Source organism: Mercenaria mercenaria, chromosome 11 (assembly GCF_021730395.1).
Source record: "Mercenaria mercenaria strain notata chromosome 11, MADL_Memer_1, whole genome shotgun sequence".
Classification (NCBI taxonomy): domain Eukaryota; kingdom Metazoa; phylum Mollusca; class Bivalvia; order Venerida; family Veneridae; genus Mercenaria; species Mercenaria mercenaria.
This window is the reverse complement of record NC_069371.1, coordinates 77,134,126-77,147,255: the sequence shown is the minus strand read 5'-3', so window position 1 is coordinate 77,147,255 and position 13,130 is coordinate 77,134,126. Positions and strand designations below refer to the sequence as shown.

The window sequence follows — 13,130 nt, the reverse complement described above, 5'->3', positions numbered from 1 at the left end:
AACTGCACTTTTTGTGCTTTAAACATGGTCAGTGGTGTTAGAAATCAATTTACTGATGCTATAACAGCATAACCCTCGCATTTGTATTCATTTTTGACACAAAAGTAATTTCCGAAAAGTCCCACTTTATAAAGAAAAAAATAAAAAAAACCCCGACCTATCTACAGAAAAAAACGTTTAAAAACTAAAAAGATCACAGTTAAAGCAAGAAAAATGTTTCAGAATGTAGTTCCGAAAATAAGTACCCCCCATCCCATCCCCACCACCACCTCCCCTTAAATTTTAAAGACTATTTCGGTAACTGCAGCTCCGTTATGTAATATAAAATACAGGGGGTTGAATAAATAAACTTGCAATTAAATATTGATAAATGGGGCTTAAGACCCGGATTCTGCAACTCTAACGCGCTGTTTTTTCTCTCTATTCTTATGACAAATGATAAATGCAACAAAGATCAAACGCAAGCCGCCTGATTTATTTAGCAAAATATTTCACTCTGTCAACAAATAATTTATTTAGCTTTTATCACATCATATAAACTCAAATCGGCCAATTAACTAAATACAAATATTTTAAATGTATATTTTCATTTGGTAATGACAATATATAAAGATGATAAACAAAGTGCAAATAACTATAATTAAGGTAGTGGACCTGAAATGACAATCGGCAATTTCCGTTCGTTTCCGTATTCTCTGTTTGCAATTTCGGCATTCCTCGGTTGTTACTGTTATGGCCGAAGGATGCCGAAATCGCATATGTAGAATACGTAATCGCACGGAAATTGCCGATAGTCGCTACGGGCCCACTACCTTAAAAATTTATATAATCCCTGACATCCAACTGACCTTTCAAAATCATAGACCTTAATGCCCATTTGATGATTTTTCAAAAGATTAAACAGGTTCATCTCGCGGTCTGTTGAAAAATGATAGGTCAATATAAATATACTGTTTACTGTTAAAAAGGCTGAGTCAGGTGCCCTTAATTTCCCTTTACTATTTTCATAAAGTTATAGAAATAGCCATAGCATGTAAACCATAAAGTTCATCATATATAGATAAAATAATTACCCAATTTCGTTTTAAATTATAGTATTGATTCGGTTTTCCAATAGTAGATATTTGTTAAAGGTACAATTGTTCAACAGTAAACATTAGACCTTTTTTCACTTAATGCCGATGTATTATACGAGATTACAAAATATCAATGAATGACATTTTAAAATTTCTAAACCTAATGCCCGGACAGAGTAAACATAAAACTAGCTATCGTGGCATTAAAAGAAAAGTTTAAATCGAGGACAGATTGAAAACGACAGGCTATGTATAATTAATTTCTAATTCTGTTGGCATTAAAATATTATATTTAACTATAAAATATTAATTCATTTTAGCAGCATCATAAATAAAAAAGCTAGGAGCATAGAAATATTTATATCACTGTCGCAGGTGCTTCATAGGAACCAAAGAAAAATGTCATACCGGACAGACAGACAGACAGACAGAAAGATTGTCTAATTATAATAATGGAGTCCTAACCTAAACAGAATTTTAACCTGCGACCTCTGGACCCATTCACTTTATATTCCACACATGAAAAAGCTTTTATTGGCGTGAACATGTGAAATAAATTAAAACAAAAACTTCATTTCTTCTTAAGGTTTATAAACTTCTCATACATGTAACGCCAAAAGGGACCTCATCAGCCGACCCCTTAAACGGTTACTTCGGATTTTATTACAAGACCTGGACTTTGGACTTCTAAAACAGTTACGTCAATACTGACAAAATGCGCTTTTTTAGACAAATGTTTACACTAGGCAACTTGTGATATGAACGGGATCGGGTTAAGCTTGTACAGATGGTTAGGTCAAGTTTCATCCAGCTGTCAAATTGCGATTACAGTGATAGGGTCCATATTTACTTTGATATGCTAGCTTTTGAAAATTGTTTGGTGTCTTGTCTTTACATTTAAAAAAAATGGTTCAATGAATTCGGTACAGACAGCTTAGCCTGTAGTTTTCGGTACAAATCTAATTCAGGTCATAATCAATTCCCCTCATCCGCGCATTAAAACCCGGTACCAATGTTTTCCAAAAAGCAAAGCTCGGGTTTTTGAAACTAATTCTAATAAGTGATGTTTCAAGCAATGTTTTTCCATCAAAGCTAGCTGATGAATATCAGCTACTGCAAATTAAAGGAATATTACAGTCTTACCTGTAAAAGTTGAGCTAGTGAAGATTCTCACAATCTTAGATCCTAAGGGTGGAAGGTCCTCCAGTTCTCCCACTAAAACCCTCAGGAGTTTTTCTCTCTCTTCATCTCGTAATTCGTCCTCTGCCTCCACCCCCTCTCCGTCCTCGGAAGCCACATCGCCATTTACACCATTCACCACCCCATTTTCTAATTTATCCACTTTCTCTATTTTTTCATTCTTTTCTTTCTTATCCAGACCTTTTTCGATCTTCTCACTTTTGTCACCTTTGTCGTTCTTATCCCTTTTGTCAGAAGCTTTTTCGGATTTTTCATTTTTCTCAGTGTTTTCCTTTTTATCTGTGATTTTCTCCGGATTGTTTGATTGCTCACTCTTTTCAACCTTCTCTCCCTTTTCGGGTTTGACTCCCTTATCCATCTTCATAATACACTCTGTCCTGGTCAGTGTCCGTGATCGCGTGATCACCAGCTTAGTCAGAGTCTGTGATCGAGTGAGTCTGTGATCGAGTGATCACTAGCGGTATCTACACTAGTTCATTGTAAAGTCCGTCATTGTTTTAAATCCACGTTTCTTAAGCAAATCCAAAGAATGTCCGAAACTTGTTTTTAACGTAGTAATTCAAAACAAAACATTTCCCACTCCGTTCATTTTATACACTCGTTACATCTGCCTTTTAACATGTTAGCCAATGCTCCTAAGACTGCCGTATAAGGTCACAAAAACCTGTGCTAGTCAACACTCTTGGTTTAATCTGAAACACAACAAAAAAGTCCAACTACTGTAATTTTTCTAATCTTGTATTAATGTGTGTAATAAAACCAGGAAACTTTTCAACTATACACCGTTCAGATCGAATTTCTTATTGATAAGCTATTTGAATAAATAGGAAAATAATCTTCACCCTATATCCTGAGATTTTCATGTATTTTCCGATATCAAACGAATTTAATTCGAACCCTATTACAATACTATTATCAATTTATGCGCTATTATGTTTAAACAAATATCTGACAAGAAAAGTGCCGTGTTTTGACAACCAGAATGATAACAACGCCCCGTTTGAATGTACCGAATGAAACAGTTTTGTATAATTTTATGTAATTATAAAAGTAAAAGTAACTGTTGAAAACACATCTACCGAAAAAAATGACGTTTATAGTAGCAATATGGTCTTTTATTATACAATGAGATTGGAATGCATTTCCCTTATTGTTCCATTCCAACAAAAAAATTATTTTTAGGGTTACTGTATTTTGTGTTTGATCCAGTCGCTTAAACGGCATTGTATCTCGCCTCGTGGCTTTGGGAGGGTGACATGGGGGTGGGGGTGTCGACCTCGCGGTTGGCCGCAGTTCTTTCACCTTACTTTAAAGATAGTACCACTATTTTGCTTTGGGAGGGTGACAGGTTGGGGTGGGGGTGTCGACCTCGCGGTTGGCCGCAGTTCTTTCAACTTACTTTAAAGATAGTGACACTATTTTGCTACACTTCAAGTAGATTCATTTTAGAGTCTCATGCCATGTTTATTACAGTTAGGACAAAAAATCATCATCATATTTATCATTTGGTGGTATATTTTAATTATAAAATGTACATAAGTATAATTTGTTACATTCAGAGTCCCATTTACTGAAATTAACCGCAACTATACCATTTCTAGTTAAGCACGTTGTGAGGAAATACATTTCTATAAAATGCCTTGTTTAAAAAGTAAAATGCACAAGTGTTTCGCAAATGACATAGTAATTTGACGTTGTATTTACATAAATTGGATTAAATTTTAATCCTTTAAGCAAAACACTTTATGTTATTAAGATTAAGTATGTTAATTGAACTAAGTATCAATAATATGTCTTACTAATTTTTATCCGATTAAAAAATACGAAGAAAGTAATAGGAATCAATTGAACTATTTTGATTACATTAATTCATGTTGTGAAAAGGACAATTTGACGGGCAATCTTGTAGAAAAATTGAGATTTACCACAAGTGGAGATTGACTTTGACCTGTTCAAATATTAAAAATTTGCGGTTGAAATTTAAGAAGGTACTTGAATGTAAAATCTTATAAAATGATATTTTAGAAAGAATCATATAACTTAACCTGACCTATTAACTTCAAAAGAAGAAGATCATAATGAAAAATTAAAGTTGATATAAACCACATAATGACATATACACAGTACACCATAGAACACTATATTATGTAATTGACAAGTAAATTGTTTAATAGAGACACACCTACAGATTAATGTACATTCAATTAACTAATTTACTGTGTTCCAGAGAGAATTTAACGGTTATCCAAAGATTTTTGAGAAAAAAATTAAAAAACATCAAATTATAGAAAGAAATGGGCTGTTTTACATGAAAATTGAACAGCATATAAAACATGTATATTACTTTACAAAACAACTGTCAATTTACTGATATATACTGGAAAAAGACTGCATGGGGATCACACTTTCGCCAAGTTTCGGACAGTTCATCATCTTTAAAAATCTCACTATTTTCAAAGAACTGTTACAGCAGTCTCTTTGGTTTAAAGCAACAATGTCCCAATGCTGAAATTCCACATAACTAGGTGGAACGTATTTATCACCAATTTCTTACTTTTATTTCTTTACAAATGGCATTCATTTTTAAAGGGGGTCACTCTTGTATCAAGTCGTATGGACCGATACATCGTCGGTAAAGATGTTGTTTGTTTAACAGTCGTATAATAGTGTAGAATAGTTGTGCAAAATACGAAGCAAATAGTTGTGCGACAATTACGAAGCAAATAGTTGTGCGACTTTACGAAGCAAATAGTTGTACGACATTTACGAAGAAAATAGTTGTGCGACATTTTTTTTTTTTGTTAGAATGAAAGCTATACAAAGACGTTTAGAGCGAGGTATATACAGAAACTAAACAAACCAAACAATTACTGAAATGTGATCAACTGAAAACTCTTTATCATTAAAAAAAACTTTCCACCTATGTTTACAAGGCTTTTGAATTTTGGAGAACTGTATATTAGTATATGCGCATTTATCGCACTATGTTGTTCCACTCCAAAATTCAATAAATGGACATGTTAAATATTTACATAGAAAAAATATTGTTCCGGGTATCTAAAGTATTGTTTTTTTTTGTCTGATATTCGCTTATTGGTGACAAAATTTAAAAATCCAGATGTCACACCTTGCTAGTTTTCAATTTCGAGCAAGTTGTGAGTCGATCTGGAACTTTGGAATCTTAAGAAATGACAGAAACATTTATGAAAACATTTTACTAGAAAATATTCGTTTTGTACATGTGATATACAGAGCGTTATAATTCAAATTGTGTGTGAATTGTTATTTGCATGTATATTAATAATGTCTTATTGGATAGAATGTAGTTGGCAGATAAGTTTGTTAAATAATAATATTATTATGAGAAATTTACATATGTCATTAGGATATATATGTCTTGTACATGCCGCCATATTTATATGTATTGTTGCATTGCCTCATGGGTCTCAGACCTTCTGGATGGAAATAAATAAAACTAAACTAAACTAAAACTAAAACTAAACTATTAGGTCTGACTGCACTAAAGGAACCAGCGTGGGAGCCATCTGGTCTAGTCGTGTAATTGCGGACAGGTTTTTTCACAGTTACTTTTTTATTTCATTGTGGATTAATTTTTGATAAATTAGTAGAAAAAGATAGGAGAGATTGTATTTGGTGACGTGAAAGTCAGTTTTAATATGAGTAGTACAACCAGGTCAGAGCAGTGTGATTTTTGGTGTGATTTTTACAGTAAACAAATGTGACAATAGAAATCTCTCTTAGAAGATACAACCCCTACTTTTCTTTCCATGCTCTGTCATAATTCTTTAAAATGAGGTAAAGATTTGTTCTCAGAAATGGGTCAAGCTATGTGTGGCAGCTCTGTGAAAATTGTCAATTTTATATACTATATATGTAGGGAATACGATTTAGCCTTGTGAAACCTATACAACAGTCCTCGTACATATAGATGATGATACATGTTAAAGGTAGCAGGGTACACTTAGATTCGAAAATTTTTGGCACGGTCAGGCTTACACGATCAGGATTGTCATACAAGAATACAGAAAGTTATCGAAACGAAAGTTTTACACAATCCTTCAAAAAAAAAAAGCATGCCAAAATCATCAATTTTGCACTTTTTGAACAGCCCTCAATGATCCCGCTGCAAGAACAAAGCCCAATTTTATTGCATTTCTAAATTTAATAGTCCCTACTGACCCTCAGGATATAAACGGAATGGGGGCCCATCCAGCTCGTTTTTTCACAAAATAGCGGAAAAGTTCCTGAGTATCAATCAAGAAGCACGGAACCCTTCCGTGATTTGAATTTCCCGCGCCAAGGTGACTCACCGATTCATACAAAGCTAGCAGCAGTTAGTTTTACAACTTACATCAGAATTTTACACGTGTTTGCTGTTTAAATTTTCTAAAGAATTAACAATCATTATCTCTCACCTTAATTTACAGACATCCAAAATCACGAAGTTCTAATTATAACAAATATTGACGGGGCCAAAATTCGAAGTGTACCCTGATACCTTATATAATCTCCTATCTAAAAGGTAAAATATGCCAGTAAATGCATTACTAGCTATCTGACAGAACTACCTAATCATGTTAATTGTTTTTACGTCAGATTTCACATTTTAATAGAAAAGTTATATATTTGAATTAATGTGTAAATGTATGAATAATTTATTTATTTATACCGTCGTTGACTGCGCTATTGACTGTATATCAAATAAACACATGGGTTTGTAATCTTTTGTCAATTTCGTTAATTGCCTGTCTATGTATAAAATACTGCCATCTCTATTTTAATTTTTAATTTTTGATATAGTAATGTACTAGTATACACTTAAATTAAATAGCTTGCCGGTCTGAAAGACAGATGGCAATAGTTTTGACTACTGACCGACAAACCATTCAATAAATATTTTTTTTTTTAAAGTGACATCAAATTTCATTTTTCTTCTCCATGTTTTGACTTTAGCCAAGAAAAGTTTAGTGTTTTGAACTATAGACTAGTCATTAGCACACGCTATGTACCGGCGATTTATAAAGAGTCGTGTTATCAATATGTACAATTGATAATTGATTGATCACCTGCGCATTTGATGCAGTAAATTACGGTGTTCCGTTTGGACAATCGTGACTTTTTATTTAATACTAAACCGCGATGCACGATGATACGATGACGAAAATGCGATGGCGCGATGGTACGATCATGAAACAACGATGGTACGATGGTGAAAACGCGGTGACACGATAATGAAATCGCGATGGTACGATGGTACGATGTCGATGTAATATCGCGTTTTCATCATCGTACCATCGCGTTTTCACCATCGTGCCACCGTGTCATCGCGTTTTCATCATCGTACCATCGTGCCATCGCGTTTTCACCATCGTACCATCGCGTTTTCACCACGTGCCATCGCGTATCATTATCGTACCATCGTGGTTTCACCTATCATCGTGTTTCATCATGTACCATCGCGATTCACCATCGGCCATCGCGTTATCATCATCGACCATCTTGGTTCACCATCGACCATCGCGTTTTCACCATCGTGCCATCGCGTTATATCATCATACCATCGTGGTTTCACCATCGTACCATCGCGTTTTCACCATTATACCATCGCCTTCCGGTTAGAAATGCGTAGTCCCATACACTTGTATTTTTGTCAAAAATAGATGAATGTATCTCAATGTATTTTGTGAGAAGAAATTTACTATTTAGATTCTGCTGTTTTGCGAAATGTTTTACAAAATGTTCAGTGCTCAGTTCATTAAAACTATAAAATCTTCAATGCCAAGTCCTTTGTATTTTATGTATGCACGAAAGTAAATAAAAAGCTGGGTGTAATAGTCACAATTGGTATTATTCAACCTTAGCTTATTCTTGTTAGAATGTAGAAGGTACATAGTGCAATGTGAAAATGAGATTGTATCAAGCCTGTATTTTACTGACACATATACTGTACCACTGCGCATGACCACCGGAAGGCAATGGTACGATGGTGAAAATGCGATGGTACGATGGTGATAACGCGATGGTGAAAATGCGATGGTACGATGATGAAAACGCGATGACACGATGGTGAAAACGTGATGGTACGATGATGAAAACGCGATGGTACGATGATACGATGGTGAAAACGCGATGGTACGATGATGAAAACGCGATATTACATCGACATTTCACCATCGTACCATCGCACCATCGCGATTTCATCATCGTACCATCGTTGTTTCATCATCGTGCCATCGCGCCATCGCGTTTTCGTCATCGTACCATCGTGCATCGCGGTTTAGTATTAAATAAAAAGTCACGATTGTCCAAACGGAACACCGTAGTAAATATCCAAATGTTAGGTTAATAATATAGGCTTTTGCTTTGAAAATAAGAAAACATCACCATTTCTTTATTAGAGGAAACTATTAATGACTGTATACGGGTATTGACTTTATAAAACACTCGAAAAATAAAATAATAGTAAAAAATGCCTTTATATTATTTATCATATTAAACAGAGCCCCCAGGAATGATTGTCTACTTTAGGCTTAGCTAGATCTGCATGTCATGGGTGCACATCTGTGAAAGTTCGAACCCATCACGACTGATAATATAAGCGATTCGACAATCAAAACTTCACTATATATTATATCCAGTAAAACTTTGAAAAATGAAAAAAAAAAATCAACATTCAAGAAGATGTTTCATCTCTAATCAGACATCTTCACATCTTTTGAGATTTAACTAATATCATCTGTAAGTGAATGACAAGTACGCTAACTACCTTACCCCTACTTTTAAAGGTTTGCAAAAACGCCACACGTACCATTTCTTGCGGGCCTTCGATTCCAAAGCGGAACGATACCTCAAAATACACACAACCTTACATTTATTGCCTAAAAATTGAGGTTTTCAAATGAAGTAATGCTATGACAATAAATTACGTAACTGAAATACATTTAAAGCAAACAGTTATAGTCAAAGTAAACTATCTCTCACGTTCGGCGAGGAGAGGCAACTTGTTGAAAATCGCTTCGCCAATTTTTCAAATAGAAGCTACATGTATATAATATCTTTTAATTATATCATTAATTGTCCTACCTGTTTCGCATTCGCGTTGATCCTGTTTCCACGAAAAACGTATCCGGCTTCAAAAGATTAATTTCAATCATATTGAAAACTTTTAAATTGTCCTATAGCATTGTTTTTGTTTCTAGATTGATAAAACCTCAACAGAAATAGTCAAATCAGGTTAAAATCAATGGAAATGATTAATTTAAATTGTTTGTTTATAAACAAACAAGAATAACCATAACAGCTTAAACAACAAAATGAACAAATAATTTGTACATGCACAGAACAGGCGTTATTTACCCAGCATGCGCGTCCCGGTTGCTATAGCGTTACTCAATACACTAGTTCCAACTTCACAAGCCTGCCCTGTATCGGACACTCGTCACAAATAAAATCGAAGTGTCTCATGTTTAGTTAACGTTTAGATATCGGTAAATGCTTGGAACATTGTACTCGATGTCTACACTATAGATTCACTCCGGGAGAACTACGTTCCAACGCAAGTCATTTCTCAACGATATCATGTGACATATCTCAACGACTTCTGGCTACGGTATCGCTCAATATGACACGGCTTATATTATTTTCATGTGTATCAATTACTTTTATTATATTTACTTATGTCTTGACTTGAGATTTATTCAGATTCTAAAAGTAACCGTATAAATTTATTAAAACATTTAAATTTTAAAAGCAGTTGTCTGTTATTTAGAAAATAGAAGCATTTTACTATTTTCCAGAATAAAACAAATATACAACACTTTTTCAACAGCAATACTTACTGACAGTCAATGATCGATTAAAGGCAATGCCAGTTTTAATCTTAGAAATATATCTCTGCAACGGCTTTATCATAAACGAACAATATTTATTAAATATCATGTCCCTCACTCTAACCGATGATGATACTAACTCTATACGCGACAAAGGCAAGCGTTACTGACACTCATCGAAGTATTGCTGCTTAACACATTACTTATATTCGAGTAAAATATACAATGTCTGTGACTGAAAATCAGATTTTGTTCAAAGTATGTACTAGTATTTTTATCCGTTTCTTTTACTATCATTTGACGGTTTCTCCAAGATATCTTACTAGCAATATATATGAGGTGGCGCGGAGTTGACTTATACTATTGCATGCGCACACCTTAATTATTATTAAGTGTGTAAAAAGATTCTTTTGAAGCACAGGGCGCAACTAAGAAACCTGAAATAAGCATGTAATCGTAGGTTATTAGATTTGTATCTAGGTATATGCACGCGTTCTGCAGCGGAAATATAGAAATATTGCGCGACTTCAATCAAACCGAGTCTGCAATTTTCACTGTTTGCCTTGTTCTCGGTGCTTCCGAGGGATCTACTTTCCAGAGTTTTATTTATGAAGAATGAATGCTTATTTATCGATGCAAATCTAAAATCTTTTTATAATTACTACATGTGTATAATTCATTATATCAATGAAAAAATTGTTCTTTAGCCCAAGTGGAACTGAAAATGTCCTAGTTAAAGAACTTAAAAATGTGACGGCATCCATGAAACTGACGTCACAATTGACGACACGCACTCGAAATGAAACGGAAACGTCAATATTTATAAGTTATTGACATTGTTTTTGGATATAATGCACTTGTTCTGCAGCAGAAATATTGCGCGACTTTAGGAGCGCAAGATTGTCCGCGAAAGAACGAGTGCATATATCCACATACAAAGCTGATAACGTTTTTATTACATACCTATTATCAAGTAATTGCTTTATGTCTAAATTTTCTTTCTGCTACGAAAAACAGGAAAAAGTACGAGAAGAATTTCTCCAAAAATCTAATAAACAAATCAAGCTGACGCGCATTCATATTTTCCGCAAGTTGAACCGTCAAATAGATGCCGCAACGTGCGCGTGGACGTCATGGACATCACGCGATTATTTCCACTTAAACGTTTAGAAAACATTTCTCTCTGATATGAAAGCGTTGTCCGCAATATGTACAGTTTCATAAATGGGAGAGCGGTGCATTTAAGTGATAATGGCCCTGCCAAGGTGATAATAGCCTGAGGGCTATTATTTTCTTTTAGGGCCATTTTCACTCAAAGACACCTTTATCCCATCTATTTACCTGTTTATTACACGTGTACTCAAATCTTGTAAGAAAAATTTAAAGTGTATTATTCATTTGTTCAAGCATTTAATGGAGTTTTTCAGTTTCTATACTATTTGGATAAGAGGCTATATGTTGTATAAAATCAAATGCCTTGATAGTTGTACTTTCTGACATAAAGCATAATTTAGGGTTGAAAAAAAATCATTTCATGAAGAATTACTTCGAAGTTAATATACGACTGGGTTGTGCTTTCTTGCCATTGTTATAATCGCCCGAAGGCTTTATTCCGAGGACCATTATGAAACTTGGCGTGCCATTGCGGCTAGAAGGCTTATTGACTTTTGACTTATTGGCCAGCCGTTTATTGACTTTTTTATCATATACGTTCACTTCATATTTATCTTGGTATTTTCATTTTATATATTTTCCAAACACGTAAAAGAATTATTTGTATTGCTTTTTATCAACAATGCCATCAATATTTGACAATCGATCTGATTCAGCGCTCTTTCAATCGCCATAATAATGTTGCTTCATGACGTCAACATCAGAACGCGCTGACGTTCTGGTTACCTGGGGCCGTTATGGTTATGGCGCAAGAGGCGCACTGCGCCATTATGGATACATAAACAGAATCCGTAATGACCGTTTTAAATGGCTTTTTGTTACTATTTATAGTAACGTATACAATCAGGAAAAATATTGCACGATCACAGTCCATTGAAACTCAATCGAAATGATTGTAGATATGTAATAAGGAAAACTATTTCTTGTACAACGGACTGGCGTTTCCGTCGACTTTACCCATGCCTGCAAAACCCATCTGGCATCCCCATGCGATGGCTCTCGTTCTGGTTATGATAACTTGCGCTGCTTTGATATTATATGGTATTGTATATGTGAACTTAGACAATATCAGGTACTTTGAGACCTACTCTTCGTCCTATTTATATGTAGTGTAGTATTTTGTCGGTCTGAAATACGTTTATTTTACGGAAAGGACATACCGTTACGCTTTAAACGATAAAACTAAAGTGGAACTTTGTTATTGTGCTTCACTTGAATGTAATGACGTCACTTCGGCTTACGGACGTTCATTTCCCGCGCTGTGGGTGCATGCTCTGCCATAAGAATGAGTACTGCAAATGAAGTACATTGTATTTCTAATTGCTTTTAAATTTCTGTTGTAATTTGTGAAATACGGTATGCAACAAAATGATCTGTCAGAATGAAACGCTTATTTTTATACGATGTGCAAGAAAAAAATCAGTTATGTGTTAGTTTATACATAATTTATTTTAGGTCGATTGTGAAGGAAGTTCTACAAATTATATTAATCACTCTCGACACCTTATTCCTGATGGAATCCATCGCCACGAGGGTATGAGAGAAGAGGCCAGTTTTCCCTTTTAATGCTGAGCGCCAAGCAAGGGAGCTTCTGGTACCATTTTTCACGTCTTTGGTATGACGCGGCCGGGGATCGAACCCACGGCCTCCCGTTAACGAACGTGTTAACGAACTCGACAGAAATATCCGTCCTGAGGGCACTTGCGCCTTGTATTGTTACGAGTTATGACGTCTCAGGTTCCTAATACATTTGCACGACGTAATAATAATTATTATATGCGGACAAAATGAGCAATACGCCTGCGCATGGTGCCGAAAACATTTGTTACGA

General features: G+C 34.9%; 1 protein-coding gene across 3 annotated transcripts in view; it reads right to left on the bottom strand.

Annotated features, from left to right (window-relative positions):
* LOC123531675 (NACHT and WD repeat domain-containing protein 2-like) overlaps positions 1–9,787 on the bottom strand; it is a 33,986-nt gene extending 24,199 nt beyond the window's left edge. Inside the window, exons 1-2 of one of the 3 annotated variants that reach the window (XM_045312851.2) lie at positions 9,654–9,787; positions 2,220–2,968 (exon numbers count right to left, since the gene is read on the bottom strand). In XM_045312851.2, coding sequence (XP_045168786.2) covers positions 2,220–2,640 — 421 coding nt within the window. In that variant the 5' untranslated portion in view covers positions 2,641–2,968; positions 9,654–9,787. The other 2 variants (XM_045312850.2, XM_045312849.2) reach the window with 2 other exon arrangements.
* Positions 9,788–13,130: the final 3,343 nt, after the last annotated feature.